Source organism: Bos javanicus, chromosome X, assembly GCF_032452875.1.
Source record: "Bos javanicus breed banteng chromosome X, ARS-OSU_banteng_1.0, whole genome shotgun sequence".
Lineage (NCBI taxonomy): Eukaryota > Metazoa > Chordata > Mammalia > Artiodactyla > Bovidae > Bos > Bos javanicus.
Window position 1 is genome coordinate 16,390,733 of NC_083897.1, and position 18,776 is coordinate 16,409,508.

Below are 18,776 nucleotides of genomic sequence, written 5' to 3' on the forward strand. Positions count from 1 at the left end.
GGATTCTAGGCTGACATCTGCCGATTAGATGCGTGACTCCGGGAAAGTGACTGACCCTTCTTGAGTCCTTATCTGGTAAACAAAAGAGTTGTTTTCATGTGACATGTGAACATGTTCTGATACAAACAGAAAATCTGTAACAGCTCCTGTGGTTTCATGCATGCTCAGCCTTGATGGTTTGGAGAAGGCAATGGCACCCCACTCCAGTACTCTTGCCTGGAAAATCCCAAGGACAGAGGAGCCTGGTAGGCTGCAGTCCATGGAGTCGCTAAGAGTCGGGCACAACTGAGCAACTTCACTTTCACTTTTCACTTTCATGCATTGGAGAAGGAAATGGCAACCCACTCCAGTGTTCTTGCCTGGAGAATCCCAGGGACGGGGGAGCCTGGTGGGCTGCCATCTATGGGGTCGCACAGAGTCGGACACGACTGCAACGACTTAGCAGCAGCAGCAGCAGCAGCCTTGATGGTTTAAGTGCTTGTTGGGAATAACCCAATGGATCAGCAAAGGGATTGTCTGTGGCCTGATGCATCAGACAGAATAACGGACTCACATTAGCACAGGGAACTAAATTAAATATGGCAGCCTGGTCTGTTTGGTCTCTGATCAACCTCTGCCAAACCTATGCTTCCTGATCTCCATGGTATGGCTCTGCAACTGCTTTTTATTTTCCTGTTCTGTTATTTTGGCTCACTGTTAGCATAGAATAAACTGTATGTACCTCCCTGAAAGTCATTGCCAGGGTAGTCTGGCTCTGCTGCTCAGACATATCCCATTCCATCTGTTCCTCCCTGAAACAGAGGGCTGGCTACCCAGCTTCAGATGCAGGCAATAAAATTGAGCAAGCAGAATGACACAACTTTTAAGCTGTAGGTTTCTTAACCTACTAAGCCTGCTATACTGCATGTCGGTCGGCCCCAAATGAATTGAGGTTGGGAAAAAAGGCACAATTGGTCATTCAGTTTTAGCTTTTTTACCTCATCCACAACTCTCACTTGTTTTCATCAACATGAGAGGATTCTGTCCATCTTAGTGATTAATTTGCATTTTCCTCTTCTGACCTCGCCTTGCCACATGGGAGATAAATGGAGACAATTAAAGGATTCAAGGGTCACTTCTCAGAAGCCTTCACTGATATCCCCACATGATGTCTTCTCCACCTGGACCTCGGCATTGGTTGGGGTGACTCTGTTGGATCCACCAATGGAGCCTCTGTGACTGCCTCTCTGTGAATACCACGTTGCCATCCTCTGTCCTCTACGAACACTGTGAGTTCCTTGAGGGGACCTATTGTTATCTTATATTTGTCTCTGTGGCCCAGGGTCTAGCACAAGGGCACAGTGTCAAAGTTTGATAGATTTTAGTGATGATTATTACTATTATTGGTGCTAAGGAAGGGTTATGCCAAAATTGTTCATTGGAAGACCCCATACAAGCATACAATATCCTCTCCAAGCCTCCATTTCCTCATATATCAAATGGAAATAATAATACTGCCTACTTCATGAGCTTTTGGTAGGTGAGAATTAATGAGACAAAATGTATCAAGTGCTGGGGGGCAGAGGTTGGCCCACATCACCCACTCAGCACATACTGGTCATTATTATTTGGGGTCATGAGGTATATTTGAGGCAGCTTAACTTGTCTTCAAAAGAGAGGAGGCCAATTACTTTTCAGAGAACACACCTTCTATCTCCCAGACTGTATCTGGCCTCAAAATAACACAGAGGAACTCTTAAAAACTACTCCATGTCTCCCTGTTATTACGTCAAATAACATGAGAAAAGCCAGCAGAACAACACCCACCCCAGATGCTGACTATTGTGAAAAGGCACCATGGGGAAAACCCCGGGGGTGGGGCAGAAACCCACCTAGCTCCCTCCTTCCCCACCACACTCCCCCAAATCCAGGAAATAACCATTCTCTCTTACCAATAATAACATGTGTTCCTAAACACTGACAGACACTGTTCTGTTCTAGAAAGTGTGGGAAAATGTCTCCCCCGCCCCAGATAGTCTCACCATATTCATGGAAGGTCAGTACTGCTGCTGTTGACAAAAATTTTCTGAGAAGGAGAAAATGTATAGAGAAAGAGTTGTAAAAATAAAACTTCCTGCCAACTGATGGGAGATAAGATAAAGAGAACCTGAAACATATCCTTGAAGAGAATACTGTCTATTGGTGAACTTTTTATTCATCAATAACCCCCCTCCAAAGAATGAAGAATTGACAAGAACAAGCACAATCTGGGGGACACATACACGACAGACCTAGCTCATAATGTGCGGGAAGGGAGGCCCTCACCATGGCAGAAGCCTGGGAGCTGTCCAGATCCAGCAAGTGGGCTATAAGATCGTGTTTATCTACTTAAGAATGTATTTATGCTGGCCTCCTATGTTAACAACTCGGGAATGGTATTAGGTACGCGTTCCCTATGTCATCTGAACTCCAATTCTACCAACTGCTTTTTTGTGGCTCACTGAGACTCTTCACTCACAAGGTAAGAGTCTGGGTTCCCACAAAGCCAAAAGACACAAAACAAGGCTCCTTTCAAAGCACAACAGCAATCACAAGTATCCCTAATTATACCTCAGGGTCTAATAAATGGAGACCGTGCCCTGCAGTTGTCAGCAGGACAGGTGTGTATAAGATACCCAGACAGGGCCTGCCGTTTCTGCAAGCGTGGAGTTCAAAGTGTTTCTCCAATGCCATCTCTGTTAACTGCGGGCGCATGCTGACGATGAATTGGGACTAATTTGGAAACAGTCAGCTGCTAGAGAGTGTGTGCATCAATTCCCTTCCTTCATAATTTATACAGCATTTTGATTGTGGTGGTCAGCGATAAATAACTGAAACGAGTTCTAACTGCTCTGAGAGGCCGTCTTATGTCTTCACCACTGCTTTTGATATTCTCCAGGATAGCGCACATTCAACTTTATATGCAAACCTGAAATGGTATTCAGAAGAAAAAGAGGGGGAAAAAGGCAGCCAATAGATCTTTCACTTTGGGAATTGAAAATAAGATCATATTCAAACTGCAGCATTTATGGCCCAATGCTGAATACATAAGATATGTGACCATTACAAATTCACCTTTCGTAGCAAAGCTGTGCTCTTGTAGTGACATAGCTTATTGCTAGATTAGAGCTTTTAGCATGACGAAGGCATCTTTCATCTTCTCCTGGATGCGGGCTGGGTGCTCCTTCGGGGCTGTATTTCTGCCTGTCACAATGCCCGACAGCGCTGAGACAGAGGGCTTACAAGAAGAGGACCCGTCATTCACCAAAGGGCTTCAGCCACTTTGAAAAGGGAGCACCTACTTGGAGATACCTTATCTGCAAGAGATCACACTCTCTCTGATTGCCATGCTCTGCTAAAGCCAAAGAGAGGTCAGCCAACATTGTTTCATGGAATCAATGAAAAGAGCAAATATAACATCCCAAATATTCAGCCAATCAAAGTTTTCGGCAATATTAAAAAGACAGTTTCAGCTAGGTCACAGTATAGGTCAGTCCACAGGAAAAGAATACACATATCATGTACATCAGTGATATGGTTACCATGTACACGCACTTAAACCAGGCCAGTTATGGAATGGCTTTCCAGATTCTTCTAAATCCACCCCAAATCTTAGCGTATGGATCAGACAGATTTTCATGGATTTTACAAATCATAAAATGATTGATCAGTGCCGCTGCTTCTCCTTTCTTTAGTTTTTGAGAAGTATAGTTCAAATCTTGCATTGCTCTAAGTCCTTGGCCATCGTCACAATCGGCCCTAAAAGCTCTCTTTCCAAAGTCACCTCCTGACGCTCCCATCTCTCTCCTCTCCCTTCTTTAGTCCTTCGTGCACCCAATATTCCTGACACCTGCCTCACTCATTTAAATCCCCCAGTGACTAACCCAAAGTGAAGCCCACAGAAGGCATTCCTCAAATCTCTGAATGAATATGAATGAATGACAAAGTGAGGACAGCACATGGCTTTGTGACAGCTATGTCAGATGCATGGAGCTGCTTTTCACTTACTTCCCATTCTTAGATGTGTTCCGGGCCTTTGCGGATGATGGCGAGTTGGCGCCTGGAGTAGTGTTTGGAGAACCCTGTTTATCCTTACTATACCCACAGAAAGAATAGAAAAAGATATACAGCCATGACCACAGAGACAAAAATGAATTAGTCATTTCATTTCACTCATTTCATTTCAAGACTTTCAAGGTGTCTCTCTTGATCTCTCAATCTGTGTGTGTGTGTGTGTCTCTCTCTGTCTCTCTCATCTGTCAAAATAAAGCATGATCTTATCCAGAGCTGCCCTTCAAGTGGATGCCATTCATGATAGCACCCCAGCCCAGGGCCCCAGGGAGGCTCTGGCCAAAAAAAAAAAAAAAAAGTCTTTACCATAAAATCCTTTATTTGTCTCTGGGTTCTCTGTTACTTCAAGTTCAGTTCTGAAGCTGCTGACTTGTGAAGTATGTGGATGCCAAATGACTTCTAAAAGTCTTTGGGAGATACTATCAGATGAATTAATAATTCTCACTCATAATGTTAGCATAGGAAGGCCGTGAATCCAGATATTCTTTCAGGAGAGGCACCACCTGCTTCATGAGTAATTGAATTTAAATCTCCACCTTCAATAACTCCACAGCTTATGTCAAACCTTGGAAACAATTACGAAATAAATCACTAGGAAGGTCTGCTTAATCTCATCGGGTTAATAAACGCAGACAAATTAATCACTGGAAGGTAAACAAAGAGGAATAATTGATTGGAGGCTTCTTGATTACTTTATTCTATTTTCTTTATCAAACTATTTTTACCATTATCTTCAATTCAGCTACTCTGCCTTGAAATTATTACTTTACTTCATCTTCAGATTTCCATGGAAACCAATTCAAAGCCCTTTTCCCCACTTGATGATGTGTGGAATTATTTATCCTGATTTCATCAGAAAGATTTTTTTTTGTTAGTAAGATCTACGTCAGCATAACCTTTTATGAAAAGTGAAGGTAAAAAAGAAAAATGCATAGCTTGGCTTTCAGTGAGTATAATAGAGCCTTCCAAAGGCACAGAATATTGTTTGAGAGAATGTCAAAGAACTTTCCAGATATTTATGAATCTTTTAAGTATATCAGAAATAGGTCTCTACAAAGAGCTGTATTTAAATGTGGGGTGAGGTTGGGTTGGGGGGTCACAAAAGGTATTCTGCCTCACATCCATCAGCTTTAAGTGACTCCATGCATGTGGTTGGAACAAGAGATAACCATGGGTTCCTGGTGATAGAAACTGCCTGCCATGCAGGAGACCTGGGTTCAATCCCTGGATCCAGAAGAGCTGTTGGAGGAGGGCATGGCTACCACTCCAATATTCTTGCCTGGAGAATCCCATACATAGAGGATCCTGGCAGGCTACAGTCCATAGGATCACAACAAGTCGGACACGACTTAGCAACTAATACTCCCAGTAACTGCCAAGATGATCCAGGTATGTGTGGGCATAGGGCTAATAAAACAGATAGCTAAAGTTCCAGCAGGTAGGATTGTGTCCAGGAGGGCCTCAAAGCAGTTCTTTGAAGTGGGAGTCACCGAGGTGAGCTCTGATCCTTCTGCTGGAGTGAGTGGCTCCGGACAGTGGCCACATAGTCTGTCTCAGAGGAGGTGTCAGAAGTCCACTGAGGCAGTGCTGAAGAACTCATGCAGTGCTGCTCCTGCTTATCCATGCTGACTTCCTGCCAAAGAACTTCTTAACTGTCCCATACCAGCTACCATTGGCATTCAGAACCTCGCTCAGAAATGAAGTGATAACACCAAACAACTGGACAAAAGATTGGAACTCAGAAGAATTCTAACCTGTCTCTTCCAGAAGGCTGCTGATGTGTCATGTGAGGGATGAATATGCTGTGTGTTGCAAAATTCAAGCAGGTCTCAATTCCACACTCTGCTCATTGGCCACTGAGTCTTCCTCCTCCCAGCCTCTCACTCAAACAGAAGGCAGTGGGAAACTTTGCTAAAAACCTTTGAAAACAAAGACTCTTTTGATCTTGCAGGCTGCTAGGCTCAGAGGAGGTGGTCACTTAACACCCTGTTCCCCCAAGTCACTAAGTTCATGCATTCTTGTTCTTTTGAGTAAAAGACACCCATCCCCACTGCTGTAGTCCCAAATCTTTTTGCCTTTCATACTGTTCATGGGGTTCTCGCAGCAAGAATACTAGAATGCTGGTAAAGATTGAAGGCAAAAGAAGAAGGCAGCAGAGGATGAGATGGTTGGATAGCATCACTGCTTCAATGGACATGAACTTGAGCAAACTTCGGGAGATAGTGAGGGACATGGAGGCCTGGCGTGCTGCAGTCCAAGTGGTCGCAAAGAGTCGGACAGAACTTAGCAACTGAACGACAACAACAAATTCCCAAACCTGTGCGTTAGGAGCCAAGGCTCCTTTAAGATTATGACAAGTGACCATGTTTAAGGTCAATGCAGGGCACCACAGGACACCAGGAAAAGCTGTCAGCTGCCTTATTATTGTTAACTGCTGCTCTGGAGGTGGGGGTGGTGGTCCTGGAGCAATTGTCCTTTAAGTGATGGAAATAAGGACTCCTCTGACCTACTGCCAAATCCTGCAAGTGTAGATTGGAGGGGGAATAAACACAAATACTTTCTCAGAAAAATTGCAGATGGGAGGCAAGGCACCAAGACTAGGGATGAAAGTAATCAAAAATTCAAAATATTTGTTTCATGCCAGCAGCAGAGATCCACTGACAGGGGCAAAAGGGAAAGGGAAAGGAAAAGTCACTCAGTGGTGTATGACTGTGACCCCATGGGCTGCCACCCACCAGGCTCCTCTGTCCATGGGGTTCTCCAGGCAAGAATACTGGAGTGGGTAGCCATTCCCTTCTTCAGGGGACCTTCCTGACCCAGGGATCGAACCCAGGTCTCCTGCACTGCAGGAGGATTCTTTACTAGCTGAGCCACCAGGGAAGCCCGACAGTGGCAAAATGAACCTGAAATTGGGGGAGGGACGAGCAGAAGAGTGGCAGGCTTGGATCCTTGGAGTTTAATTTTGTAGATGTATCAATACTAAGGACTGTTGTATAGAAAGGCTGGCTGAACATTGAGGGGAAAGAGCCATCGTTCTTCCTCAAAGTTCCAAGCTAGGTAGGTAAGTCTGGACAAGATGCTATGATTTTGAAACTTTGAGAAAGAAAGACCCTGAGTTTTCCAGAAGTGATCCAAGAAAGAGAAAGACAAAATTCTGCAACTGCAAACTGAGAGCCTCAGAGATCTGGAAAAACATGGGTGGACAACCCAAAGATGAAGATGCTACCAAGGATACTGACCATGGAAGGAAACATCTGGTAATCCCAAGGGCTTACAGGAATAAGTCCTGCCTGCTTCTAGGCTATATGGGTGATAATTTGGGGGTATATGAGGTTCTAGAGGGTTGCCTGAGATTACAGCCAGTTTCCAATTTACACTTCTGGAACAAGAGCACCCCAGCCATCATTATTTTGTCTGTCTCTAGACCACTTGTTTGAAGAAGGAAATGGCAACCCACTCCAGTGTTCTTGCCTGGAGAATCCCAAGGATGGGGGAGCCTGGTGGGCTGCCGTCTACGGGGTCGCACAGAGTCGAACACGACTGAAGCGACTTAGCAGCAGCAGCAGCAGCAGCAGGCCACTTGTCAGACCTTTTGACTTTCATCTCTTCTTTGGATCTTAAAAGCTATGGCCCGAAATCCCAGAGGGCATGGATCCAGGCTTCTCCCACTCCTCAGGAGAAAGCTGTCTTCTTCAGAGGGTAAGATTCTTTCCTCTCTCCCTCCCAATCCAGCCTCCTCAAAGACGTATGAACACAATTCCAGGTGAGCCCCTGATAGGAAAATGTAATGAATGCCAGCACTCTCTCTGTCTGCTTGGTTGGCTGTCCATCAAGTATCAAGTAAATCATTTTCCACAGGCTGCACAAATGTCTCCACCACCAGAAAAGTGGGAAAAATCCTGCAATATTATGCACATTGTATTCAGGCGGGAAAACTACGACTAACCCAACTCTTCAGCATTTTCAGAGTGTTTCTGATTGAATAATTTGATGCTGAAATGGCATCCAGTGTTCTTCACCCAAAATGGCAATCAGATCCACTCCAATCTGGATTTTTTTGTAGGTCAGAGAGGTATTTGAGGGCGAAGAACCTAGCAGTTCAAACATACTTGACTCACTTTCTTGGTGGGTGGCATACAGCAACTTCTGCATTTCTTGTAGTAATTTGTAAGCTGTTTTTGAAATTAATTCATCTCAGATCCATGAGAAATAGTTGTGTTGCTCTAAGTACAACAACACTGAAATTTTAAAAATGAAATTTCAGGGTCCTAGGAAATCGAAATACTATTTCAGAAGGAGAGTTGGGCTATAATACTCATTGTCTACTATCTTTTATTTGGCACTTAGCATGTGGTACCTGTAGACCTACAGTGTTTTTTATATTTTACTGTTTTTCTGTCTCTGCAACTAGCTCTTAAGAGGACGCTTTAAAAACATTTGTTAAACAAATAAATGAAAAGGCTGCATTTTGGCTCAGTGGAAGAGTTCTGTGATTGATTATTGATGTCTGGCACCAGTGTGAGAGAAGGAAGTGGTGACATACCAATCCCATATGTTCTATCCCTAAAGAACAATGATCTGGGAAAACTGGATTCCAGTTACTGATGGTTGATCATCACGCGAATCACAAAGACAGGTAAGCTTAGAAAGGATGCTCAAGCAAAAATCTCTGTTGCATTTGTATGGCTTTCAGTGTTTTTCCAGTGTGTGTTCTTATAAGTGGTAACAGAAATGAAACCCAAGCTGTACTTTAGGGGTTACTTCAGGTCTCTCTTCGGAAATAGTAGCTAGTCTTTGCTCCCTAGAAATGACCCTCAGCTCCTTAGAACTCCCAGGAAAAAGAGATGTGCTTAAAAAATACAGACTCTACCAAGGATAGAAGCTCTCATCTAGTATTCTTTCCAAAAGGTGCTTGAGGCCTCTCTACAGCCTATCACCCCACCACGTGGTTGTCATTTGCAGCCCTTTAAATCATGATTGCTTCCCCATGAAAGCCTGCTTTTCTATTTTCTAAGAGGCTCACATTGCTGAAGTATTTTTGCCCTTGTCCTGCTACTAAGCAAGACGCCTCTTCAAATATTGATTTCCTTTAATTAGAGCTGATGAGGCTTCTTCATTTCATTTTTTTGTCTTTCTAGGTTATGTCCTGAGTGCTTTTCTTTCTTGGCTCTGAACTTTTCATTTTCTTCTACCTGAAGTGTCTAGAGGAGAGTCCATACCTCTTTAAAGCATCCTCTTCTCATGATCTATGATTTCTGTTAATCATCAAGCAAAAAAAGTTCAGTTCTCTAAGCTGTGCTTTCCTTTAGCTTCCTCCCCTAGGTTCCCTTTGCTTAACTACGGGTAATGACTGAGGGTCTTGAGACAAGAGAAAAGCTCATCTTTATTGCTGTGAAGCCCGGTGTGGGGGTGATCTCTCAGAAGCAACCTTAGGTGTTCAAAGCACTTATCAGAAATCTTGCATTCTAATTCTGGCTGCCAGGAAGGCATATGACTTCCTTGTGTCTTAGGATCGTCATCTCTAAAGCGGAGGGCATTCAGCTGATCAGGCAAACCATTCACACAGAAGTTCACAATTACTTTACTTTGCAATTGCAGAGCTCTTGCAAAGGCACCCGGGACACTCGCATTATCTTGCCCTCTCCCCCTCCATGAACTTCTCACTCTCACAACTCACCACAGGGGCACTGGGGACAGGAGCAAGAAGCTTATAGATTATTGTTGTTGTTTTGCTCTCTTCACCTCTTGACACCTGCTGTCTCTGCCCAGGGAAAGCGGTTGCATCCCTGAATGCCTCACTGGGATCAAGAAAGAACATTAGTCACTTCCTAAATTATACTGTCTCTTCGTCTCAGCTGGCTATTCACCTAAGTCTTTACCAAGGGCTTGGACATTGGCTACAGACTGTCAGAGAGGCCACTGGAACTGTGTCCTACCACGACTGAATTCACATCTAGTCCTGGGCTATTCCATCAGATAGGGGATTGAGAAGCAAAAAAAAAAAAAAAGAATCATAGTTCTGGTACTGGATGGTTTAGGGTGATTGAGACCTGAAATATGATGGGACCTTGGACCAGAATGATCATTATGGGGATGAAAAGAAGGAAACCCTGCACAGCATAGCAAAAGGAAATGACTGAACTTGAGAAGTGACTCATCTGGAGAATGAGAATAAAGTCTTCAAGAAAGCTGATGAGAAAGTTGGAAGCTGAATGCCTGGGAAGACAGAGGTGCCAGTGAAAGAGACAGATTAGTTGGGAGGGGCATCTGGGCCAGAGAGGAAGATGATGGATTTGGTCGGGAGCCTATTGAGTTGGGGTGTTGAGGGACAGTGTCTAGCAGGCAATTAGAGCGATGGCACTGCAACTCAAGAATAAAGACAGGGTCAGATGTGCAGTCATGTCTCCCACATGAGAGTCAAGGTGGTGATGGGACAGCGATACAATGAGTGGATATTTGGGATGAGGGACAGCCTGGACCACAATCTGCTTTCTTCCACCCCAGTTTGTGATGATTTACAAGTGGGTTACAAAGTGTTATATCCCAGGAGATATAAGTGAACTGTGTCAGTTCACTTAGTTATATAGAGTTCAATGCTAAAGTTAATGAGAGACTGCAGCCCTTGAGCCTTCTGCAGGCCACTGATTTTCTTCATCCTGCCCCTATAGGCTGCTTGTCCCTATCCTCTTAGCCCAGCCAGACTGCTTAAAGGTCACAAGGGGAGAGGTGGGTGGCATCACTGTCAATCCATTCTCATAACAACAACACCTGACAAAGTACCTCCCAGGCTGCTGTCACCTTGGTATAAGGAGGGCAGCCTGGCAGAGAAGCAAAACGCAGCTGTAAACTTGGCTTCACTTGCAGCTCACATATCTTCCTCTTTGCTCCCCTCTTGCAAGGCCTCACCACATGGCAGGGACTATACCTCCCATCGATTGAGCTAAAATCCTCTCCTATTTTTCACTGTGATTCCCTTCCCTTTTCCTGTGCTCAGCCTTTGCACTGTGCCCCACTAACTGGCACCCTTAGTCACCCTTTCTGAGCATCCTTAATGGTACAAAGAGGACACAACCAGTGACGTCACCCCAGTTGGGGGTGGGGACAGCCTGCCTGGGAGCAAGTCAAGAGCTTTGCCCTTGCAGGGCTTAAGTACAACAGACCTCCTGAGTTGAGCTGAGTTCTGGAGGGTAATCTTTAAAGAACTGTGGCCATGACCTTTCCCACATCGAGGCAAGCCTTGGCCTGGAGCTCTTGGTCTGCAGCCTACCCACTGAATCACCGGCCTTCTCTGAGTCCCAGTCTCCTCATCTGCAAGTCCTACTTCTTAAGGCCACAGCATAGTTTTGCAAACTATAAATCTTTAAATAATGTATTTGCTCAAAAACATTTACTGTGTGTTTTCTGTGTGCCCTTCATCGTGCTGGGCCTTGGGGATATATTGATGAGTGGGATAAGTTCCTGCCCTCAGGCAGCCCAAAGGCCAGTGCAGGAGGTTAGTGTATTAATTGTTACAAAACAATACCACAACTCCAGTATTCATGCCTGGAAAATCTCATGGACCGAGGAGCCTGGTGGGCTACCATCCATGGGGTCGCAAAGAGTCAGACACGACTGAGCGACTTCTGTGTTTTTGAAGCTCAAAGGGATATGGGTCACTGAAAAGGATATAAACCAGGGCAGAATTTCTTAAAGAAGTAACAGATTAGTTAGTTACAACATCAAGATAAATGGAATTGAAACAGAGATGCTACCAAGAGAGTTGGGCAGTACTGCTTAAATAATGCTCAAGAGTTTGTATTCTTAAATTGTTTCCTCTTGAGAGAAGATGAGCAGCCCTGGGCCCACTCAGCTCTGCCTTTTCTGTTCCCCACTTCGGTTGTGTGTTGTCACTTTCAGAATTGCACCTTTTTCACCTTGTCATAGTAGCTGCCAAAGTGTGTTTTTATAAACATGGGGTTCTAGAGCGCTGGCTTCCTGGGGCAGAGGAGAGAAAGAAATGTGTGTTGTACAAAATCAGTACGTTCATATGTTTAATAAAATAGTTCTATTATTGAAAAAAAACAATACCACATACCAGATGGGACAAAGCAAGTGTGAAAAAAATATTGAGTTGGCCAAAAAGTTTGTTTGGGATTTTCTGTACATCTTATGGAAAAACCCAAATGAAATTTTTGGCCAACCCAATACTAGGCAAATAAACCAGACAGTAGCCACCTATGCTTAGGAGAACCAGGGAAGGCAAAAGTAAAGCTGAATCACTAATACACAAATGACGAGTTTTGATTTGTGTTAACCTACCTTCCAACAGAGACATTACTTTGCCAACAAAGGTCCGTCTAGTCAAGGCTATGGTTTTTCCAGTGCTCATGTATGGATGCGAGAGTTGGACTGTGAAGAAAGCTGAGCGCCGAATAACTGATGCTTTTGAACTGTGGTGTTGGAGAAGACTCTTGAGAGCCCCTTGGACTGCAAGGAGATCCAAGCAGTCCATCCTAAAGGAGATCAGTCCTGGGGGTTCATTGGAAGGACTGATGCTGAAGCTGAAACTCCAATACTTTGGCCACCTCATGTGAAGAGTTGACTCATTGGAAAAGACCCTGATGCTGGGAGGAATTGGGGGCAGGAGGAGAAGGGGACGACAGAGGATGAGATGGCTGCATGGCATCACCGACTTGATGGACATGAGTCTGGGTGAACTCCGGGAGTTGGTGATGGACAGGGAGGCCTGGCGTGCTGTGATTCATGGGGTCGCAGAGTCAGACACAACTGAGTGACTGAACTGAACTGAACTGAACCTTCCAACGGTGGCTCCGAGACTTAGATGTCAGCATTACCTGGAGAACTTGTAAAACCCAGATGGCTGGGTTGGACCCCCAGTCTCTGATTCAGCATGTTGAGGAAGTTCCCAGGTGATGCTGACATAGCCAGTCTATGGAGCACATTTTGAGAACCAGTACCTCATGGCTTCTTGGCCTTTTGGCTAAGATCAGGCAGGCAGAACCACTGCCTCACAAGACACGAGACATGCCTCACATGAGAAAGCCACACTCAGCAGCCACCGAGGGGTTACAATCCGCCAGATGCATTGGCCCTGTTTTCCAGGCAACATGATTAGACTCTTCTGGATGAAACGTCTCTGCCACCCCGCTGTGCTGCTCCTGAGTCAGCAAAGAGGCAGCCACAAAGGGCTGCCGACATCCAGCCCTGGAGAAGCTCGTCTTTCCTGAGGAAGTGGCAATTACTGCAAACGCCACAGAGTGGAGCTCAGAACAGGTGAGAGAAAAATTGGATCTGACAGCATTAATTGAGCTTAAAGTTTTATTTACTGAAAATGATCTGGCATAATTAAAAATTCACAACTGGAGTCTAGCTGGTGAGCGTTATACATTAGGGAGTCCCTAAGAGGAGGCCAGAAAGGTCTCAGTGACCTTTTAGGAAACCTAAAGAGGCCAATTACCATGGCAGGAATTAGCACACAAAGAAAAAAGAGAAGTCCATTCATTTCTTCAGAAGTGTGATTCTGACTTTATACTTCAGAATGACGTGAACCAAGGCTGTGGCCATTGGGGCAGGCAGGAACTGATCATTTATTCATTTCCTTTTCCTTGGTGAACAATTACTTTGTTTTGACTTTCTACTAACTCTGTTCTTCCGGTATTTTCAAGAATGCTCACTCTGCCTGCATGTTATATATTAAACTGTTTGAGGACAATGGAGTAAATTGAGTAAATTGTGTTCCTATCTGTTCATAAAGTTAATTTCTTGAGATACCCGTCATACAGAAGGTTTTCAATACCTGCTGACTGCTAAGCATCCTGATAAACGTGGCTTCTGACATATGTTTGTTGAATAGAACAGACTAACCCGTATGAAGTTAGAGGTTTGGTAACAGACTCATGTGCCTTTCATTTTTTGTTCAAATGACTATATCAGACTGCACTGTAGGCTTACAAACACGGTAAGACTATTGCAGTGCCATTTCTCGGCTCCAGTGCTCACAGATACGAACTTAAGCAGACTCAAACCAGCAGGAATCAGCACTTTGGAGAATGGCATTGCCAAATGAATTGAAGGCAACTCTGAAGTTGTGGGAAGAGCATGGGTGCTGAATCAGGCAGATGTGGGGTTGCCTTCTGTCTCTGTAATAGCTAGAGGATCTTGGACAGGTTGGGTGACGGAGGCGGGGTTGCTCCTGCCTAACCAAGGCCTCTGATCTTAACACTGGGGATTCAGGGTACCAATTCTCTAGCTATGTGTTGGAATTCAAAGCCAAGAGCATTCAAATATACTTTTGTGGCTGAACTCCACATCTTAAGAGCTTTCTAAAGGGGTGATTGTATTCAAGATTTCAAAGTGGTGCGAGTGGTAAAGAACCCACCTGTCAATGCAGAAGATTTAAGAGACACAGGTTGGGAAGATCCCTGGGAGGAGGGCGTGGCAACCCACTCCAGTATTCTTGCCCAGAGAATCCCATGGACAGAGGAGCCAAGAGTCAAACACGACTGAAGTAACTTGGCGCACAGCACACACAGGCGCTGATTGTATTCAACATGTGAAATTGCAGCTGGCTCCTTAGAAATAAAGTGGGAGGGCCATGTCCACAAGGTGTCGAAAGTGCTTTCTGGACTAGTTAGGAAAGAAAAGTTCTCTCAACTCTGCTCTAGAATGTCTCTTTATAGCACTGTATCTGTAAACCAAAGGTTTTCACACATTTCTCTTCATTTATATTGAGAAGGACAGTTTAAGACTCAAAAGTATTTCCATTTTCAAACTGCTCAAGCATCACCCATTCAGGGATCACATATCTGTGTGAACGCATGCTGTTTCTAAGTAGGGGCTCTTTTACCGATGTCATCTGTTCTATGATGCATATAGGCAACTTCTAACTTGCTTTTCTGAGTGAAATCCAATAATCAGCTTCTTTCTATTGTGTTCCAATTTGGAAATCTGAGCATTATTCTACTGTGTATGTTCATGGAAGACTAAAACACTAAAAATTCATGGAAACAAATCTTGTTCTCCATCACTCATTAATCACTGTTAAATGCTAGGTATTGTATAATTTATAATAATATACTTCTTTCCACGAATATGAGTGTTTAATAACAGTCTAGTCTGACACAGAACACTTAGCTAAGCCAAAGATTAAGATGAAGGCTCTTTATTGAACATACCCCACTCCAGGCAAGGGAAAGACTCAGAAATATGGAGCTAGAAGGGTCCTCAGAGAGAAGAAAGTAAGGTTCAGAGAGGAGAATGGATGGATCCAAGGGAGATATCCAAGGAGGGACATTGAGTTAATGAGAGAATTTGCTGGCACCTGGCACACTGGGCCGCGCCCCTACAGAATACAGAACAAGGCAGGAAGGCTTGGGACCCAAGAGGAGATAAACATGAATGAACTGTGGCTCTATTTGCCAAAATAAGTAGTACAAGAAGCAGGGTGGGGAGGAAATCTCTGAGATTGGGGAGAGTATGTGGAAGGAGATGAGAGGTTCGATTTGGGGTCATGCTGAGATTTATGTGCCTGTGGGACACAAACTGACAGCTGGATCTGTGGTTGCAAAGCTTAGTTACATATACCTCAGCTGGAGCATGGTCTCCAGAGGTTTTGGAGTCTTTAGCATACTGGTGGTATTTGAAAATCTTAAAGTAGAATTGGTTATACAGGGAGAGTATGTAGAATGAGAAAAGAAGAGCCTGGGAAGAAGATTAAGAAGAACAATCCAGAATGGAGAAAGCAGGCTCATGCAAACCAAAGGAGAAACTGCATCTGGAAGCATGGATGTTGCAGTCATAAGAGACGCATTTGCTGATGGTAAGACAGTCTTGCCTTTTGGGTTTCCACCTGCTCCATGTTGCTTTCTCCTAGCGCACTTTTCTAATTAGTTGTGGTATTGCATTGGTTATGCTGTCCTTTATAATGCCAAGAGTATTTGATAGAGGAGAAGCCTTCTTGATCGCATGCAAACTGTTCTCATCAATTCCTGGAAAAGATGATGCGAAGTATGCTGAAGGAAGCATCTTGTGCCAAACAAATCCATAATTTTCAGCTTTAGACATATTTTTTCAGTCTGTCCTCACTTATCGAAACAAAGGTCAATAAAAACAGAAACTGTTTTAGTGCCTAACCCAGATGAAGCAACTGTATGAAAGTTTATACAAATATAGTTACAATCTCCCAAAGAGTACTAGTCTGCTTTTCATTATTGTTCCTGTTGTTTGTTTCGTCTATTATGTACAAAATCAGAAATGGGCCTTAGTGCTCCCCCCTTGGCTTTAAAAGGAAATCTTGACTCTGGAATGATCAGAATTCAGGTCGACCATATGGCAAGACCCACATGTTTTACACTTGGGAAGGCCTGGGCCTCCTGGGAATCCTGATAGCATCTCTGTCACCTCTTTGTAACATAGGTTCTGTGCTTTGAAATAATGGCCCTCTAGTTCAAGACAGCAACTAAACAGTCAATTTACTATTAACAAATTCTTTAAACCTATACAAACTGGGTGTCCATATATTTCTCCACAGCAAACACTGAAATCACAGTGGAAGATCTCACTGTCTGGGAGCACTTCTTGGCGTAGGGAAAACAGAGACATGGAGAGGTAGAAAACGACAGTGATAAAAACATGAAAGGTACAAATGAAGCTTATTATTGGAAAGTCTAACCCAATGTTCATAACAGCAATATTTATAGTAGCCTGGATATGGAAGCAACCTAAATGCCCATTAATGGAGGAATGGATACAACAGAATATTACTCAGTCATAAAAGAGAATGAAATTGGGTCATTTGTATTGATGTGGATGGACCTAAAGCCTGTCATACAGAGTGAAGTCAGAAAGAGAAAAATTTCATATATTAATACATATATGTGGAATCTAGAAAACTGATACAGATGAACTTATTTGCAAAGCAGAAATAGAGACACAGATGTATAGACAAATGTAAGGATTCCAAGGGCGGTGGGGGGGAAGGTGGGGTGGGATGAATTGGGAGATTGGGATTGACATACATACAGTACTATGTATAAAATAGATAACTAATGAGAACCTACTGTATACCACATGAGACTCTACTCAGAGTTCTGTGGTGACCTACTGTGCTGTGCTGTGCTTTGTCGCTTAGTTGTATCCAACTCTTTTCGACACTATGGACTGTAGCCTGCCAGGCTCCTCTGTCCGTGGGGATTCTCCAGGCAAGAATACTGGAGTGGGTTGCCATGCCCTCCTCCAGGGGATCTTCCCAACCCAGGGACTGAACCCAGGTCTCCCATATTGCAGGAGGATTCTTTACCATGTGAGCCACCAGAAAAGCCCGGTGGTGACCAAAGGAAATCCAAAAAAAAAGGGGATATATGTATATGTATAGCTGATTTACTTTGCTGTACAGCAGAAAGTAACAACGCTGTAAAGCAAGTATATTCAATAAAAAATAAATAAATAAATGAAGCAAAGAACAAAGTCCTTGTGAAAAATGTTCTCCATACTTGCCAGGAACAAGGGCGATTGGGAGATCTTCCCTACTATGGGAAGATCCTGCCCTCTTCCTTACTTCCCTCAACCTTGTGAGAAATTGACTGCCTTCACTCTGTTATTGATGCTGCCTATGAAGGGATGCCAAGAATGTTAAACCGTATTAAGCCACTTCCAGATCCGTCAATGGGGAATAGATGGGTCAGAACACCCCAGCAATGGGTTGTAAAGAGTGACTCCAGATATGCTCTGAAGGGCCAGAACCTTCCTTGGAGTTCAAGAACGTCAGTTAATCACCATGCTCTTGGGAAATAGACCAATCCTTCAGACTGCATCTCGAAGGGTTAGGGGGACCCTGAAAGTAGCATAGTAGATTCCAAAGAGGGAAAACAGAGTTGACACTTAAAGGGAAACAAGATGGTATTTCTCTGAGGGAAACCCACAGTGGGGAAGAGAGGCACCCAGATAGATGCATAAAAGGGATACAAACGATCCTTTGTGGTTTGGGGCAAAATAAATGTGTTTTCTAAAGCCGTTCCATGCTTCTCCTGGGACTCTTAGAATTATGGATTTTGTGACCTTGTCTGCTGTATGCTAATTGTGTTTTCCTTTTATTTTTCTCAGTGTGATTTATTAATGTTACCTTTGATATTCTCAGCTTGTCTGAGGCTTATGGGAGGGTCGTTCAGCATGAAAGTGAAAGAAACTCAAGAGGGAGCTGAAACCCCAGAAGCCAAGTGACCCTCTTACTCTCAAAAAGTTTTGCTGTTCTTTCTTTCTTTGAAATCTCCCTCAGGAGCTCTTGTTCTACTCATTTCTTATAGGCCTGGCTAGGACTGCTGTTTAGATTAAGGGGACATAGCCTTTACCGCTGGCTTGCCAGGATGTCAAAACTGAGCCAGACCTTGTCAACGCACATTGTCCAGCTGCCTATGGTTCCAGAGCAAGATTATCCATGGCCCATGTGAGACCATGAACTCCAGGGACTCAATAGCTTGCAGGCCTGGGCCCTGACCCATCCAATTTTGGTTTCTGGGCATGGTATAGAGTCTGTTTTCCTGGACAACATCTTTTCTGTAACAGACCGTCCCTTTCAATAAATGAGCAGATAGACCGGAGTCAATTTTCAATTCTGTCAATTGATGGCCACAAACTGAAAGTCAAGGAGAGCACCAACAACAGCAATCCTCGTATCAGTAATTGCCACAGGG

At 44.0% G+C, this 18,776-nt stretch overlaps 1 protein-coding gene across 3 annotated transcripts in view; it reads right to left on the minus strand.

Annotated features, from left to right (window-relative positions):
- The window catches only part of HS6ST2 (heparan sulfate 6-O-sulfotransferase 2), a 591,504-nt gene that overhangs the window by 42,114 nt on the left and 530,614 nt on the right, over positions 1-18,776 (minus strand). The window contains exon 4 of one of the 3 annotated variants that reach the window (XM_061408349.1): positions 4,027-4,113. The exons of the other annotated variants lie outside the window; for them this stretch is intronic. Within the exon in view, the coding sequence (XP_061264333.1) occupies positions 4,027-4,113 (87 nt within the window). The remainder of the gene's footprint in view (positions 1-4,026; positions 4,114-18,776) is intronic. 3 annotated transcript variants of the gene reach the window in all.